At 57.1% G+C, this 17775-nt stretch overlaps 2 protein-coding genes across 7 annotated transcripts in view; one reads left to right on the forward strand and one right to left on the reverse strand.

Moving 5' to 3' along the window:
• The first annotated feature begins 7937 nt into the window (after positions 1–7937).
• Positions 7938–17775, forward strand: part of LOC116781458 (class II histocompatibility antigen, B-L beta chain-like) — a 58830-nt gene continuing 48992 nt past the window's right edge. The window contains exons 1-6 of one of the 2 annotated variants that reach the window (XR_004354873.1): positions 7938–8390; positions 8905–9171; positions 9873–10154; positions 10453–10559; positions 10664–10840; positions 11147–11905. Coding sequence is in view for 1 of the 2 variants with exons in the window: in XM_032677140.1 (XP_032533031.1) it covers positions 8306–8390; positions 8905–9171; positions 9873–10154; positions 10453–10559 (741 nt within the window). In the remaining variant the exon portion in view is untranslated. Of the gene's footprint in view, positions 8391–8904; positions 9172–9872; positions 10155–10452; positions 10560–10663; positions 10841–11146; positions 11906–17775 lie in introns of those variants that run through there. The other variant, XM_032677140.1, reaches the window with a different exon arrangement.
• Positions 15945–17775, reverse strand: part of LOC116781455 (class II histocompatibility antigen, B-L beta chain-like) — a 99397-nt gene continuing 97566 nt past the window's right edge. For 3 of the 5 annotated variants that reach the window (XM_032677137.1, XM_032677136.1, XM_032677134.1), the window contains 4 exons: positions 17447–17691; positions 16480–16761; positions 16073–16179; positions 15945–15968 (listed from right to left, as the gene is read on the reverse strand). In XM_032677137.1, the coding sequence (XP_032533028.1) occupies positions 15960–15968; positions 16073–16179; positions 16480–16761; positions 17447–17691 (643 nt within the window). In that variant the 3' untranslated portion in view covers positions 15945–15959. Of the gene's footprint in view, positions 15969–16072; positions 16180–16479; positions 16762–17446; positions 17717–17775 lie in introns of all 5 variants that reach the window. The other 2 variants (XM_032677135.1, XM_032677138.1) reach the window with 1 other exon arrangement.

Genomic DNA, 17775 nt, shown 5'->3' on the forward strand with positions numbered 1-17775 from the left:
TAGCAAAGGAGTTTGGGGGAGATCTTCCAGTTCCCTGGTCTGGAGAGTTCAGCACGCCTTCTCTTCTGGGAAAAAGAACAGGCCATGAATTTTGGGTCCTTGATTTGAAGGCCTTTGGCCTGCACAGAAGGCACAGCAATGGGAAGGAGGCAGCGTGCGGCTGAGAGGTTTCTGTCCTGGTTTGTGGGCTTGGGTGAGATTGGGCCAGAATTACGGGACGCCTGTAAACTCTGGGCTTTGGGAAAGGTTGGGGAGGGTTGGCAAAGGTGTTCAAAGGGTGGTTTTGCCTGAGGTGTTAAACATGGGAGCGGGTCTATCTTGCCAATTGCCAAGAGAAGAGATCCCAGAAAGCTCCCCTGCAGGTTGTGTTTTAAGGAACAGAAGAAGAGCCTGAGGGTAAGGGGTTTCTTTGCTGGAGGGCAGGGCTGTCCTTGGCTTGCAGGAGCCCTGCGCTGAAATTGCCAGTCTGACTGGCCAAAGCGAACAGAGCTGAAGATTCCTGCCAGACAAAAAGGGTCAGGACAGAAAGCTCTTGCTGCCCATGCAGTGCCCAGGGTGGCCCCCCAACTGCATGTGAAACCCAAAGGTTGCAGGCTTTCTTTGCTGGGGGAAAGGCCGGGACATCCCCAAGAGTCCCGTGGCAGACGGGTGGGGCTGCACTGTGGGGGTGTGAGGGGTTGGTTCTTTGGTTGCCAGGGGCTATTCCAGAATGGAGAGGACAGGCCGTGACATCCCAAGAGGGCCCATGGCACAAAGGTGGGGCTTCACTTTGGGCTTGTAGGGCGTTGGTTCTTTGGTTGCCAGGGCCCATTGCGGAATGGAGAGGATAGGCTGTGACACCACAAAGGAGCCCTTGGCACACGGATGGGGTTGAACTGTCACCTGGTGGGGGATTGGTTCTTTGGTTTCCGGAGGCTATTGCGGAATGGAGAGGATAGGCCAGAATGGAGAGGACAACAAAAGGGCCCAAAGCACATGGGTTGGTCTGCACTATGGTGTGGGCTGTTGGCTCTTTGGTTGCCAGGGCCTATTCCGGAATGGAGAGGACAGGCTGTGACAAGAAGTGCCTGTCAGAAGGGACGCACAAGAATCTTCTGTGGGCATATTCTCTGCTCTGCCCTGCACATCTTTGTGCTTGGGTCAAAACTCAGCCTCTCTGCTTCCCTCTCCTAAGGAACTTGTTCTCAGACATCCCTTTCCCCTCCCGGCAATTCCCAAGCCTGGACCCCGCTCTCATCCCCTCTCTGGGTCAGAGCCCTCAACTTCTCTTGCAGAGAGCTGGACCTGTCAATCCACCATCCCTTTGGTGGCTGTGTTGGGGAGGGGTTCGGATCATACTGAAGCTGAAACCATGACACCGTTGAAAGCTCAACAAAACCAATATTTATTACCAAGAGGTGGCCAACAAAACAAACAAACCCAAGGAGAGGAAGGAGGAGAGAAACAAACCCCCAGCACAACCTCCCCCAGTCACCCAGTTGTTGGCCATAAAGTTCTCTCACTGACCCAGCAGGCCTGTAATTACCCACAGCAGAAACTGCATCCTTGGAGAGTCAGGAAGTGGCTTTCCCTGCGCCTGCGTACTGTGCTGGGGGGGTCTTTTCCAAATGAGTCTGGGGGCGTCCTTCATCATTATAGTCTTCATTTTCTCCTTCAAGCGACCTTGGAGGACGATTAGCCAATCACAGAACACCAATTAAATATAGTTTATACCAAAACTCCCTTCAAGGACAAAGTTCCCGTTTTATCAGTGCTTGTTTTCTCATAACTTTGCAGGGAAAGAACAAACCTGTTGCAGGTGGCTGGGCCAAACACAGACCAAAAGTATCAGGGGAATTAACCCCTGACACATCCCACCACGTGCTCTGTGGTTGGACCATGACACTGGTGAATGACTCAAACAGCATAGTGATGAAGTGTCATCTCCAAAAATGTAAAACAACCTAACAACTGAGTAACAGCAAAAGTACAGACAATAATATAATCATGTCCATCCCCAGTGAGGAGATCCAAGTGGGTTACAGTGGTCATTTCCTTGGAGTCATCAGTACCTGAGACAATCTTTTCCTGGTTGGCAGACCTAGTTCCCAGGTTTGGACAGGTGAACAGGTGTGTCCAATCGTATGGGCCCGGACAACGCGATGAATCTGGGGAATTTCTGCAAAATATAAAGTCTAGTACAACAGAACTTCTCATTTCAGACTTTTATAATTTGGATTCATCTTTTATAGTAGGAAGTAGTTGACTGCCAGTCACAAATGTAAGGGCCTGTTAGGAGCCATCACAGGCAATGTATATCTGGAGTTTGATGCAACACCAGACAACATCCTGGTCTCACCAACCGCTCCCCCAGAAAGCTTGCACTCTCTGTACAGATTCCAGGCCTCATCGGGGGCAAACCGTCCTGCCCCAGTTTCCCCCTGACTGCAGTCAATCCCCTCCACCTCATGCAGTGATAGCACAGGTTATCTCTTGCCTCCGTGCTATAAAAGAATTTTTTATTTGTCTTCACATTAACTATACCACTGAGTGTGAAACCATTTCTGTACTTAAATAGGACGTTACCAGTTCATCACAAGAACATTGCAGGCATGATGCGAGCCAGAGCCCATAGGGAGGTCCACAAACATTAGTCCTCTCTTACCCAAGAGCTCCTCGCCTGCAGGCAGGGGGGCTGCCAGTAACACCAGTGCCCATAAATGTCCCCCCAAAAAAGGGGTTAGGTGGGGTCCTGGGTGGACTCTGAGTGGGTTTGGGGGTTCCTTGGGGGGCTGTGGGGTGGTTTAAGGGGGTCCCAGCACACTTTGGGATGCGTTGGATGCCGTGTTGGGGTGCAGATGTCCCCCCAAAGCTCCCCCAGAACAGGGTGACACAAGGGGGGGGGCACAGAGGGGTCCCCATTCCTGATCCATCCTGGAACAACCACACTGGGGGCAACTGGGATCAGAGTGGGTGTCAGAGACTGAAACAGTTAATGATTTATGCATTCTAAGAGACCTCTGCAGGCTTTTGACTTTCTGATGGGCAACTGGGCCCATCCCCCTCCTCCAGTGCAGAAGATGTCAAGCCCCGAAAAGGCGGAAGAGCCGAGTTTCCCACGCCCTCCACATGAACTCCACACCAAAAAGGGGGACAGCGCCCTATGAAAACAACTCCCCGCCTTGGGGAGGTGCAAAGGATATGGATATTGACTGGTGACTTTGGGGGGGATTTTTCCTTCTTCTCCCCCCATCGCCTGCGGATCAAGACATGGCTGGATCCAGTGGGCGGTGATTATACCACTCTCATCTTTTCTTTTTTCTTGCTCTCCCTTACTCTTACCCTGTCTTTCTCTCCCCTGTGCATTTTTCTCCTCCCCCGAAAGGTTATGACAGCCCCCAAAATGCTGGCATACCTGTTGGTACAAAATTGTTAAAATAAACCTTGTCAATATGTTTTCAGACACCGATTATTCAGTGTCGTTTCACTTTAATCCACCCCAAGGGAATTATTGATAAAACCTGAGTTACCCCCCTGCCTTTTTCCTGGGGCGGGTCGTAACAGTCACCGCTGTCCCTGTGATGTCACTGCTGTCCCTGTGATGTCACTGCTGTCTCTGTGATGTCATCAATGTCTCTGTGATGTCACCAATGTCTCTGTTATGTCACCGACTTCTCTGTGATGTCACCGCTGTCTTTGTGATGTCACTGCTGTTTCTGTGATGTCACTGCTGTCACTGTGATGTCACCACTGTCTCTGTGATGTCATCGCTGTCGTTCTGATGTCACTGCTGTCCCTGTGATGTCACTGCTGTCCCTGTGACGTCACTGCTGTTCCTGTGATGTCACCACTGTCTTTGGGATTTCACTGATGTTCTTGTTATGTCACCGCTGTGCCTGTGATGTCACTGCTGTCTCTGTGATGTCACCGATGTCTCTGTGATGTCACCACTGTTTCTGTGATGTCACTGCTGTCTCTGTGATGTCATCAATGTCCCTGTGATGTCACTGCTGTGCCCGTGATGTCACTGCTTTCCCTGTGATGTCACCGATGTCCCTGTGATGTCACTGCTGTTCCTGTGATGTCAACGATGTCTCTGTGATGTCATCGCTGTCTCTGTGATGTCACCGATATATCTGTGATGTCACCGCTGTCTCTGTGATGTCACTGCTGTCACTGTGATGTCACCACTGTGTCTGTGAAGTCACTGCTGTTCCTGTGATGTCACCACTGTCTTTGGGATTTCACTGATGTTCTTGTGATGTCACCGCTGTGCTTGTGATGTCACTGCTGTCTCTGTGATGTCACCACTGTCTCTGTGATGTCACTGCTGTCCTTGTGATGTCACTGCTGTCTCTGTGATGTCATCACTGTATCTGTGATGTCACTGCTGTCCTTGTGATGTCACTGCTGTCCCTGTGATGTCACTGCTCTGCCTGTGATGTCAGCGATGTCTCTTCAACCAGACTGCAACCACCACTTTTCAATCAGACTGTGACCACCACTGTCAACCAGACTGCAGATCACCACTCTCCACCGAACTGCAACCACCACTCTTGACCACACTGCACCACCACTCTCACCAACAGGGGTTTTTTCCCCTCTCCTTTTACTTTGTGCTCATGGGGCCAAACAAACATCACTCTGTTCCTGCCCCAGGGTGCTGGGTTATACATTTGGGTTTGGTGGGTTAAAACCAACTGTTTGTCTGTATAATCCTACTTATTGTGCTATTTTATGAAATTGTTATTCTGACTTATAATCTCTCTTTTGGGTTGAGTTCATTTCCCCTGCTGGTTTCCCTTTAAACCAGCACAATCAGACTGCTCAAATTACCGGGGTATTACTCTGCTCCCCATTGCTGGCAAGATCCTGGCAAGAATACTCTTGAACAGACTAATACCCACTATAGCAGAAGGAATTCTCCCTGAAAGCCAATGTGGTTTCAGAGCCAACAGGAGCCCCACAGACATGGGATTTGTTCTCAGACAACTGCAAGAGAAGTGTAGGGAACAGAACAAAGGTCTCTATGGAACCTTTGTTGACCTCACCAAGGCTTTTGATACTGTGAGCAGAAAAGGTCTGTGGCAGATTTTGGAACGTTTAGGTTGTCCCCCAAGTTCCTTAAAATGATCATCTCACTCCATGAGGATCAGCACAGCCAAGTCAGATATGGCAATGCACTTTCTGAACCCTTTCTAATATCCAGTGGTGTGAAACAAGGCTGTGTTCTCACACCAACCCTATTCACAATCTTTTCCAGCAGGATGCTCCAAAGGGCCACGGCAGACCTCGAGGATCAGGACGGGATCTACATTCGATACCGTACTGATGGAAGCCCTTTCAACCTAAGGCGACTGAAGGCCCACACCAAGACCTTAAACCATCTTGTCCAGGAGCTGCTTTATGCTGATGACGCCGCCCTCGTCGCTCACACAGAAGCAGCTCTGCAGCGTTTAACATCCTGCTTTGCTGAGGCTGCTGAGCTCTTTGGGCTGGAAGTCAGCTTAAAGAAAACACAAGTTCTCCATCAACCTGCACCTCAGGAAGTCTTCCATCATCCCCATATCACCATTGGCCAATCAGAGCTCAAATCAGTCCAGCAGGTTAATTACCTAGGGAGCCTCATCTCCTCGGATGGTGAGATTGATGGAGAGATGGACAACAGGTTAGCAAAGGCATAGAGAGCTTTTGGGAAACTCCATAAAAGAGTTTGGCATAATAAACACTTGAAGAAAAGCACCAAGATCAGTGTTTACAGAGCCATTGTGCTGTCTACTCTCTTATATGGGTCCGAATCCTGGGTCATCTACAGCCACCACCTGCGACTCCTGGAACGCTTCCATCAACGCTGCCTCCGTACAATCCTAAACATCCACTGGTCAGATGATGTGACCAATCCATCTGTTCTAGAACAGGCAGCAGTCACAAGTATTGAGGCCATGTTGCTGAGAACACAGCTGCTCTGGGCAGGGCACGTCTCCAGGATGAAGGACCAACCACCGCCTCCCTAAGATCGTGCTCTCTGGTGAACTTGGCACCGGCTGCCGCAAGAGAGGAGCCCCGAAGAGGAGATACAAGGACTGCCTGAAACAACATCTCAGCCTTGGCCACACTGATCTTCATCACTGGTCTACTCTGGCCTCCAGTCGGGAGGTCTGGAGACACCCCATCTCTAACGCTGCTGCTTCCTTTGAGAACGCAGCAGGATCAGCATCGAGGAGAAAAGACAACGCAGAAAGAACCGTGTCCTGTCGATCCCATCCAAGGAGTCTTTCTGCTCTACCTTTGGCAACTGGACGTGTCTATCTCCTGTTGGCCTCTTTAGCCACCAGTGTGCTTGTAGCAAATGTGGGCAGAGCCCTTCCCAAATCTTCATTCACGCAGCCCAGCCATGATTCTGGATATTAATTTGGGAGTCTGGACTCATTGGTTTATTTGGTTGTGGAACTGGTATTTGGTTTAGTTGGTTTTGGAAACAGGTATTTGGTTTCTTTTGTATTATGGGTGCTTCAGGTGGCAAAGAAAGAATCTTGAAGAAATTCTTTCTGGTATTTTGGATATTAACTTGTGATTTCTGGACTTATAAGTTGATTTGGTTTTGGAAACTGGTATTTGGTTTATTTTGTATTCCTGAACCATTGGAAACAAATTGGGACCCCTTTGGAGGGACAAAGCTGTTGATGCTCCAGGGGTTCCAGGACCCTGAGGATTCCAGTGCCCACTGAAAGTGTTATTCAGGGAGATCCTCTCGGTCCCTGGAACCAGGGAGTTCCAAGCAAAATCCCTGGGAATTCATTAAGGCGTTAAAAGGTTTATAAAAGGTATATAAAAGTATATAAAAGGTATATAAAGGTTTATAAATGGTATATAAAGGTATATAAAAGGTGTACCTACCCAACATAGAAATGGAGCTCTATAATATAATATGACTGACTTATAAAAAGGTGTGATAGAACTGTAAAAGAAGAGGTGTGATGCCTCAGAGCTTTTTGGAATTTTTAACTTTGGTAGATTATAGAAGTAGTGGTGTAGTGATTGTAGATTTTAATGGAGCTGCATTCCATCCCTTACCCTGTATCATAATGTTTGCACATCCCCAACCCTGTTACCCCATCCCATATCAACCCCTCTAAATCCTGTTAGCATGTTTAGTCTTCTTTTCAAGGTAGAGTTGTAGAAAAGCCTGGACCAGAAGACATCACACAGACACAGCCACCTTCAAGCCCAGAACTCTGGAGGAGCTCCAAGGACTGTGGGAGGTGCGAAGAAGATGAAGCTGAGGAAGAAGGGGTCCCAAAGACCCCAAAGCCAATTCCCAAAGGGGTGTGTCGGGGGCAGAATGGGGCAGAAGTGGGGAGTGGAGAGATCTGGGGTTGGATGGACCTTGTTATAAAATCACAGAGCCACTGCCTGGGGGGTGCACGTCGTGTGTGTTCCCCTGGCCTGAGGCTCCACTAAAGGACCTGCTCTCTTTATCTCATCTCATCCACTCCCCTGGCAATGAGGACTGGACCCACCAGGTGCTGGGGATGCTGGAAATCCCCCCGGTGCCGGGTGGAGTGCGTCAACCTGGAGCACCCCCTCAGCCGGGACTGGGGTACGGCCCGGCCCCCCCAGCACCGGGGGCACACTGGGAGGGGGGTGAGGGGCTCTGGGGGCTGTGGGGGGAATTGGGAAGGAGTTTGGGGGGTAAGGGAAAGGGTCTGGGGGGGAATGGAGAGGTTGAGAAGGAGGTTGGTGAGTGCTGGGAGGGCTGAGAGGGGCTTTGGGGAGTCCTGGGGGCAACTGGGAGGGAGTTTTGTGGGAGCCTTTTGGGGATGGGAGCGGCTTTGGGGGTAAAATGGAAAGGCTGAGAAGGGATTTAGAGGGTCCTTAGAGGGATGACGGGGCCAAGCCTGGACCCCTCAATCCATCCCCGTGTTAATTTTGGGGGTGTCGTGTGTCCCCCTGTACCTGCATTTGTTCTGACACCAACAGACTGCTCCGGGTGTTCCCAGTAAAGCTTCCCAATTCTCTGCACTCCCTGGATGCCCATTTTTGGGTTCACCTGAGCTCCCCCCTCCCCCGCAGCCCACGGACCCCCCGAACCCCCCAGCCCCGGGGCTGCCGCGGGGGCCCCCAACGGCCCTCAGCCAATCCCAAAGCGCCCACGCCGCCCGCGCCCAATCCCAGCGCGCCGCGCTGATGACTCATCAGTCGCCGGGAAGACGCCTCGAAAAAAGGGCCCCAACTGCGCCCTCAGCCAAGCCCAGCGCGCCCCAAACCCCCCAAAACGGCGCCGCCCGGCTGGTTTGGGGCTGTCAGCAGCTGTCCGGCGCTGGGCATGGAGCGTGTGCGGGGAGCTGGGGCCGTGCTGGCGGTCCTGGTGCTGCTGGGAGCCCCCCCGGCTGCGGGCGAGGAGCTGTCGGGTGGGGGGGGGGGGGTGGGCTGGGGGTTGGGGTGGGAAAGGGGGGGCAAGAGGGGAGAAAAGAGGGGGTGGGAGCCCCAAAAGTGAGTGGGAGGGTGGTTGGAAGTCCCGGAGTGAGTGGGAGGGGGGTGGGAGCCCGAAAGTGAGGGCGGGGGGGTCTGGGGATTGGGGCACGGTGGGAAATGGGTGGGAGAGGGGGGAAAGGGAGTTGGTGGGAGAGCAGACAGACGGGTGCCCTGGGGGTCCCTGGGTGTCCCTTGAGCCCTGGAGCGGTTCCCTGGGGCTCTGGGGGGGTGGGATCGGCATTGAGGGGGTCCCCAAGGCCTCTGTCCATCCCCGGGGGGCTGATGGGGGGGTTCCCCCCACCCAAGAGCCGGTGCTGGGGCGTCCGTGGGGCAGAGGGGGGTGGGAAAGGGGGGTTCGGGGTGGCCCCCTGAGCTCCCCGCCTGCTGTGGGGGGCTGGGGGATGATGGGTGGGGACGGGGCACCCCCTGACCCGTGTCCTGCACACACAGGGGTGTTCCAGGAATTGACTACGAGCGAGTGTTACTTCATCAACGGCACTGAGCGGGTGAGGTTCTTCGAGACATTTGTCTACAACCGGCAGCAGTACGTGCACTTCGACAGCGATGTGGGGGTCTATGTGGGGGACACCCCGGACGGGGAGGAGGTTGCCAAGTACTGGAACAGCGACCCGGAATGGCTGGAGCACAGACGGTCTGCGGTGGACAGATGCCGGTACAACTACGAGGTGTCCACTCCGTTCCTGGTGAACCGCAGAGGTGAGCATGGGGCAGAGCGGGTCCCCTCGGCCCCGACTCCGGGAATGACCCTGGAGCCCCTCAAACCCTCCCTGGGAATCACCCCAGACCCCTCAGCCCTCCCTGTGTCCGTCCCCGTGCCCTCTGGCCCCCTCCCAGTTTCCCCCAGTCCATCCCAGCCCCTCCCAGTCCTTCCAATGCCCCCTACTCTCTCCTAGTCCATTCCAGTTTTTCGAAGTCCATCCCAGTCCATCCCAGTCTCTCCCAGTGCCCCCCCGCGTCTCCACCCCGCTGGGACCACCGAGCTCACGCCTCTCAGCCAATCCCAGCGCGCCTCTCTGATGACGCTCCAGTTGCCAGGCAGACCCAAAGCAAAGAGTTCCCACGACTCAGCCTCCCAGTCCCGAGCGCTTCCTTGCCAGTCCATACCAGTCCTTCCCAGTCCTTCCCAGTCATTCCCAGTCATTCCCAGTCCATCTCATTCCATTCCCAGACCCATTCACTCCATTCCCAGTCGTTCTCACTTCACTCCCACATCTCCCAACTCTCTCCCCAGTGCCCCCCCAGCCCAGCCCCTTCTACCCCACTCTATTCCCAGTCCCTCCCACTGCCATCCCAGTCCCTCCCAGTGCCATCCCAGTCCCTACCGATGTCCTCCAAGCCCTCTCCCCTCCCTCCCAGTGCCCCCCATCACATCCAAGTGTCTCCCCCGTCCCTCCCAGTGCCCCCCAGCGTGTCCATCTTGCTGGTGCCGTCGAGCTCCCAGCCCGGCCCCGGCCGCCTGCTCTGCTCCGGGATGGATTTCTACCCTGTGCCGGTGCAGGTGAGGTGGTTCCAGGATGGGCAGGAGGTGCTGAAGGATGTGGTGACCACCGACATGGTCCCCAACGGGGACTGGAGCTACCAGGTGCTGGTGCTGCTGGAAATCCCCCCCCGGCGCGGGGTCACCTACAGCTGCCAGGTGGAGCACGTCAGCCTGGAGCACCCCCTCAGCCGGCACTGGGGTACGGCCCGGCCCCCCCAGCCCCGGGGGCACACTGGCAGGGGGACCGGGGGGGAAAGGGGGCAACTGGGGGTGACTGAGAGGGAGTTTGGTGGGTGCTGGGGGTGATGGGAGGGGGTTGGAGTGTCCTAAAGGGTCTGGGAGAGGCTGGGTGGGATCCCTGCAGGGGCTGGGAAGGGACTGGCAGGAGGTTGGAGGGACCCCCGGGTGGGCTGGGGGAGAGCGGGCCAGGCTCTGTGGGGTGCCGGGGGGTGCGTGGGAGGAGGTTTTGGGGGTGCTGACCCCCCCGCTCCCCCCAGAGATGCCACCGGACACCGTCCGCAGCAAGATCCTGGTGGGGGTCGGGGGCTTCGTCTTGGGCTTGGTCTTCCTGGCGCTGGGGCTCGGCTTCTACCTGCGGGAGAAGGTAAAGGGGGGTCCCCAAATGGGGGTCATGTCCCTACCTTTCCCAGACCTTGTGTGCCCCCCTGCCCTTCCAACCCACTGTCACCCCCTTTTCTCTCCCCACAGAGCTCCTGAGCCACCAGCGGCCGCAGCCCCTCCTCGTGGCCTCGGGCCCAGCCGGGACTCCCCAGTCCATCCCCACGCTGAGTTTGGGGGGGCCGTTTGTCCCCTCCATCCCTGCTTTTATTCTGACCCCAGCTGGCTGCTCCCAGTGTTCCCAGGAAAGCTTCCCACTTCTCCCCAGTCCCTGTTGTTGGGGGGCAGTGAGGGCAGGGGGAGGGGATCCCTGTCACAGCTTTACTTCTTCTAAAAAACCAAGCAGGAATTTTTCTTTCCCCTGCCCCACTGCAAAAGAAAGATGTTCAATGGGGGAGGGGGCTTTGCCTTGGGTGACTCACACCCACCAAAGAACTGGCCCAGCCCACATTGCAGGTTGGGAGCCCTCAGAAGGCTGGGGGGGGGGGAGTTTTTTGCTTTCTCCTGGGCAAAGGGCAAGGCCCTTCACTTTGGCCTTAACTCAGGCAAGGGGTGTGTTGGAGAGGCTCCGAGGTCCTTTTGTTCTGGGCCTGCTCATCTGGCTGTTTGCTGGTTCCCGTTTGCCTTCGTTTCCTGCGCCCTGTTCTGCCCCCAGCCCGGACCTGCTCGGACTTCATGGGACAGGTTTGACCCCCTGTACCAGGGTGAATTTATGCTGATACTTTTGGTCTGTGTTTGGCCCTGCCACCTGTGAAAGCTTTGCTCTTTCCCTGCCAAGTTATGGGAAAACAAGCCCTGATATATGGGAAAGTTGTCCTTAAAGAGAGCTTCTTGTATAAACTGTTGTAATTGGCATTCTGTGATTGGCCAGTTGTCCTCCAAGGTCGCTTGAAGGAGAGATTGTGGAGGAGGATGAGGAAGGCTTGGCTCCAGACTCAATTAAGAAAGACCCCCAAAACACTCTGTGTGTGCGTGAGGGGATTTCCCAAGTTCTCACATGTGTACAGTAGAGATGCACTGACATAACCGGGGGTGGGACTGAGGGCCTCGGGCTGGGCGGTGCTGGCCACACCTGGGAGGTTGTGGTCACTCAGTTAATTGTTTAAAAAGCAGATAGTGCTTTCTTGGGGAGAGCTCACTTCACACCAAGGACAATGTTGCCTTTGGTGGGGACGCCTGCCAGTTTGTGAACTTACTGACTCTCCAAGGATGCAACTTCTGCTCTGGGTAATTATAGGCCTGCTAGGTCGGTAAGAGAACTTTATGGGCAACAGCTGGGGAACTGGGGGCTTATTTCTCTCCTCCTTCCTCCCTTTGGGTTTGTTTGTTTTGTTGGCCACCTCTTGGTAATAAATATTGGTTTTTGTTAAGCTTTTAATGGTGTCTTGGTTTCGAGTTTCAGTATGGTTTTGAACCCTCCCTAATACAATCAGGAACAGTGTGGTCAGCAGGTCCAAGGAAGTGATTCTTCCCCTGGACTCAGCGCAGGTGAGGCCACCCCTGGAGTGCTGTGTCCAGTTCTGGGCCCTCAGTTCAGGAAGGACATTGAGGGGCTGGAGCAGGTCCAGAGAAGAGCAACGAGGATGGGGAAGGGACTGGAGCACAAGTCCTATGAGGAGAGGCTGAGGGAGCTGGGGCTGTTCAGCCTGGAGAAGAGGAGGCTCAGGGGAGACCTTCTCACTCTCTGCAACTCCCTGACAGGAGGGGGGAGCCAGGTGGGGGTTGGTCTCTTTTCCCAGGTAACCATCAGCAAGACAAGAGGGTATGGTCTTAAGCTGTGCCAGGGGAGGTTTAGGTTAGATATTAGAAAGAATTTCTTTCCAGAGAGGGTGGTCAGATGTTGGAATGGGCTGCCCAGGGAAGTGGTGGATTCCCAGTCCCTGGAGATTTTTAAAAAGAGACTGGATGTGGCATCAGTGCCATGGCCTAGTAACTGCAGCGGTGTTGGATCAAGGGTTGGACTTGATGATCCTTGTGGGGTCCCTTCCAACTCGCACATTCTTTCATTCTGGGATTCTGTAACACTTTGCCTGCTTTGCTGCTTCTGTGAACACGAGTTCCTTATAGAATCATAGAATCATAGAATCAGCTGGGTTGGAAGGGACCTCTGAGATCAAGTCCAACCCTCAGCCCTGCAAAGGTCCATCCCCAAGAGTCCCAGCCTGTGCCCCAGAGGATCATCCAAACTCTGCTGGAGCTCTGTCAGCCTTGGGGCTGTGCCCACTTCCCTGGGGAGCCTGCTCAGTGCCAACCACCCTGGGGGGGAAGAACCTCTTTCGAACATCCAACCTGACCCTGCCCTGACACAACTCCAGGCCATTCCCTGGGGGCTGTCCCTGGTCCCCCCAGAGCAGAGCTCAGGGCCTGCCCCTCCTCTGCCCCTCCTGAGGAAGTTGCAACTGCCATGAGCTCTCCCCTCAGTCTCCTCTTGTGCAGCTGAACACCCCAAGTGCCCTGAGCTGCTCCTCCTTTGGGTTCCCCTGCAGAGCCTTCCCCACCCTGGTGGCCTCCTTTGGACACTCTCTACTGGCTCAATCTCTTCCTTCCATTGTGTCCCCCCAGAGTGCCCCACTCTTGAGGTGAGGCTGCCCCAGGGCAGAGCAGAGCGGGACAATCCCCTCCCTGGCCCGGCCATGCTGGGCCTGATGCCCCCAGGACAGGGTTGTCCCTCCTGGCTGCCAGGGCCCTGCTGACTCCTGGCCAAGTGGGCACCCCCAGGACCCCCAGGGCCCTTTGCCGGCACTGCCCACAGAGCACTGGCCCCCGGAGTGGCCAGCTGGGGACAGCTGCGTGCCACAGGAGCCCTGGCAGCCCTGGAGGAGCCCGAGATGTGGAAGGGCCCGAAGCAAAGCTTCCCCCCTGCTGGGGGGTGTCAGCAGCAAGGAGGTGCCGCTGTGCCGCTGTCCGGGCTGCGGGGGGGGATCCCCACACGCTGCCGGCGGGCAAAAGGTGCCCCAGAGCAGCTGAAAGGGCCCCGCCCTGAGCGGCTGTGCTGGAAGGGGCTGCTGGGGCCGCTTGCAGCCGGTTGTGGGCAGGGGCGTTTCCATGGCAAGTGCCAGGGCTGTGTGATGTGGGGCCTGCGGGTGCCCAGGGGCCACTGTGACCCTGCGGGGCCTCCTGGAACCGAGGGCACATTGTGACCCTGCGGGGCCTCCTGGAACCCAGGGCACATTGTGCGCCTTTGGGCCCCGCCCTGGCCTGGGGTGTTTCAGGAGCCCCCCGGGCGCCCAGTGCAGCTGAGGGCCGGGGCAGGAGGAGAGGCCGCTGCTGGGCCGGCGCCGGGCTCCCCAGCACTGTGGCGAGGCAGCCGCCTCCAGCCCAGGCCTCCTCCTGCCGCCGCCCTCAGCTGCAGCAGCGGCAGCCTCAGGGCAGCCGGGCCGGGCCTGGTCCCTGAGCGGGGCCGGGCCGTGCTGGCCCCGCAGCCCCCGCAGCTGCAGGAGCCCCGGGAGCCACGGCAGCCCGGCCCCGGGGGCACAGGGCCAAGGGCCGCAGCGGGGCAGGGCCCCCGCTGGGGGTCCCTGGCAGCCGGGCAGCCCGGCCAGCAGCAGCGCAGCCCGCGGCCAGCGCCGGCGGGGCAGGAGCTGCCGGGGCTGCGGCGGCTGGCGGGGCTGGAGCCCCAGCGGCACGCCAAGGAGCCGGCGGTGCCGAGCACGGAGGGACACGGGCAGGGCCCGGGCCCGGCAGGCTCCCTCTGTGCCGCAGCGCTGCAGCCCCGGCAAAATCAATTCCTCCCAACTCTTCTCTCTTTCCCTGTGCAGCTGAGCAGAGGGCAATGCTGAGGAGTGCTCAGGCTCTGCTGCCTGGAGCTGTCCCTGCCAGCAGCTGCTTCCCTGCGCCCAGGGCTGGGCCCTGGCAGTGCCTCCAGAGCCCATCCCAGCCCTGGGTGCTCAGCTCTGCCCTGCAGAGCCCTCCCAGCACAGGGCACTCTGGTGCCCAGGGGCACCTCTGGCTGGGCAGGCTCTGATGGCAACAACAGAGCAACCCTGAGGAGGCTGGAAAAGCACCACTGCTGCTGCCTGTGAGGCCCAGGGTGCTGATTTCTGACACTCCCTGTGCCATTGCCCTCGAAGAAGAAGAAGAGCTTTGGATTTTCCATGCTTCCTCCTGAATGGAGACATGAATTGATCTTTCTCATTGCCTGTCCCTGGGAACCCGAAGCAGAACACTGGAAGTACAGGATCCTTCCCTTTCAGGATGGCCCTGCCTTGCTGCATTTCTTGAAAATTGCTCTTAGAAATCTCCAGCAGTGCCCTCAGCCCTGCTGGGCTGTGCAGAGGAGCTGCTCCTGGGCAGAGCTGTCTCTCTGCAGCGCTGCCCGCTTGCCAGGAGCTCCCTGTGTGCCAGGAGCCCGGCCCAGCTCAGCAGCACAGACACAGCCCCAGGCACTGAATGACCCTCGGGGGTTGGGGATGAGTCCCTGAACATCAGACAAAGAGCAAGTTAAAGAAACCTCTGAAGAATTCCAAGTCAGATCCAAGTCCACAGTTTCTCCTGGCGTTAATGGGTCCCACTGAGGGCCAGCACTGAGAAATTGTCCCCTGCTTCCAGTTAGAGCTGAAAACTGGAGGCAGTGATGACAGGTGGGGACAAGCAAAGTCCCGGGGGCTGTGATGCTGAATAAATCTGGCTTTGTTTTGTTCTTGCAAAGGGCCAAGGCCTGACCCCCAGTCCCTGGGAAGGGAGATCCTGTGCCTGCCTCATTCCTCAGGGCTCTTGCTGGGGCTCTGGGATGTGGGGATGGGCAATGGCAAGGGCAGGAGCATGGGGCAGCACCTCTGTGTCAGTTGAATGAGACTGAAGTGTTTTGTTAAGGAGGATGAATTATGAGGAAACTGAAACTCCTCCCTGTAAGCAATTGTAAATCCAAAATTAAGAGGCTCCAATCGAGGAAGTATGGAAAAAGGAAAAATAACAGCTCTTTATTAAAGGATATCTGTGTATTGGCAGAACAACAAAAAGGGGAAAAAGTGGAAAAGGGCTCTTCCCACGAAACTCCCGCTGGCTGTGTCTGGCTGTGGCCGGGAATTCCCCCTTTTGGCCGATGAACACACGCCACTGCCAACACGGGAGCGCAGGAGGGAAAGGGCGACCTCCTCCCCAAAAGGTTCCTCTGTAGGGGGGCAGGGCAAAGAAAAATTCCTGCTCGGTTTTTTAGAAGAAGTAAAGCTGTGACAGGGATCTCCTCCCCCTGCCCTCACTGCCCCCCAATAACAGGGACTGGGGGAACTGGGAAGCTTTACTGGGAACACTGGGAGCAGCCGGCTGGGGTCAGAATAAAAGCAGGGCTGGGGGGGACACACACAACCCCCCAAACTCAGCGTGGGGCTGGACTGGGGGGTCCCAGCTGGGCCCGAGGCCACGGGGAGGGGCTGCGGCCGCCGGCAGCTCAGGAGCTCTGTGGGGAGAGAAAAGGGGGGAGAGAAAAAGGGCGGGGGGGGCCCAGAGGCTGTGGGAAAGCAAGGGGGGGGACACGACCCCCATTTCGGGACCCCCCTTTACCTTCTCCCGCAGGTAGAAGCCGAGCCCCAGCGCCAGGAAGACCAAGCCCAAGACGAAGCCCCCGACCCCCACCAGGATCTTGCTGCGGACGGTGTCCGGTGGCATCTCTGGGGGGAGCCGGGGGGGTCAGCACCCCCAAAACCTCCTCCCACGCACCCCCCGGCACCCCACAGAGCCCGGCCCGCTCTCCCCCAGCCCACCCAGGGGTCCCTCCAACCTCCTGCCAGTCCCTTCCCAGCCCCTGCAGGGATCCCACCCAGCCCCTCCCAGACCCTTTAGGACCCTCCAACCCCCTCCCATCACCCCCAGCACCCACCAAACTCCCTCCCAGTCGCCCCCAGTTGCCCCCTTTCCCCCCCGGTCCCCCTGCCAGTGTGCCCCCGGTCCTGGGGGGGGCCGGGCCGTACCCCAGTGCCGGCTGAGGGGGTGCTCCAGGCTGACGTGCTCCACCTGGCAGCTGTAGGTGACCCCGCGCCGGGGGGGGATTTCCAGCAGCACCAGCACCTGGTAGCTCCAGTCCCCGTTGGGGACCACGTCGGTGGCCACCACGTGCTCCGGCAGCTCCTGCCCATCCTGGAACCACCTCACCTGCACCGGCGCAGGGTAGAAATCCATCACGGAGCAGAGCAGGCGGCCGGGGCCGGGCTGGGAGCTCGACAGCACCAGCGAGATGGACACGCTGGGGGGCACTGGGAGGGACGGGGGAGACACTGGGCTGAGCTGGGGGGCACTGGGAGGGAGGGGAGAGGGCTTGGAGGGCATTGGGAGGGATTGGGATGGCACTGGGAGGGACTGGGAATAGACTGGGGTAGAAGGGGATGGGCTGGGGGGGCACTGGGGAGAGAGTTGGGAGATGTGGGAGTGAAGTGAGAACGACTGGGAATGGAGTGAATGGGTCTGGGAATGGATCAAGAGGGTCTGGGAGTGGAGTGAGATGGACTGGGAAGGACTGGGAATGACTGGTCTGGACTGGGAAGGAAGCGCTCGGGACTGGGAGGCTGAGTCCCGGTGAGGGAACTCTTTGGTTTGGGTCTGCCTGGCAACTGGAGCGTCATCAGAGAGGCGAGCTGGGATTGGCTGAGGGGCGTGAGCTCGGTGGTCCCAGCGGGGAGGAGACGCGGGGGGGCACTGGGAGAGACTGGGGTGAACTGGGATGGAGTAAGAAAAACTGGAATGGACTAGGAAAGACTAGATGGCATTGGAAGGACTGGGAGGGACTGGGATGGATTGGGAAGAACTGGGAGGGGGTAAAAGGCCACGGGGATGGGCAGAGGGAGGGCTTAGGGATCTGGGTTGATTCCAGGGAGGGTTTGAGGGGTTCTAGGGTCGTTATCGGGGCATGGGCCGAGGGGACCAGCTCTACCCCACGCTCACCTCTCCTCTCCACAATGAACGGAGCATCAAGCTCGTAGTTGTGCCGGCAGTACCTGTCCACCTGAGCCCGTTTGTACTCCAGTATTTCTGGTTTGCTGTTCCGGTACCTGGCCTGGATCTCTCCATACGGGGTGTCCCCCACATAGACCCCCACATCGCTGTCGAAGTGCACGTACTGCTCCCGGTTGTAGATGTACCTCTCCACGAACCTCACCTGCTCGGTGCCGTTGATGAAGTGACACTCGCTCGGAGACAACAACTGGAACACCCCTGTGTGTGCAGGACACGGGGCAGGGGGGGCCCCGTCCACCCCCATCATCCCCCAGCCC

This window comes from Chiroxiphia lanceolata (assembly GCF_009829145.1).
Source record: "Chiroxiphia lanceolata isolate bChiLan1 chromosome W unlocalized genomic scaffold, bChiLan1.pri scaffold_46_arrow_ctg1, whole genome shotgun sequence".
Lineage (NCBI taxonomy): Eukaryota > Metazoa > Chordata > Aves > Passeriformes > Pipridae > Chiroxiphia > Chiroxiphia lanceolata.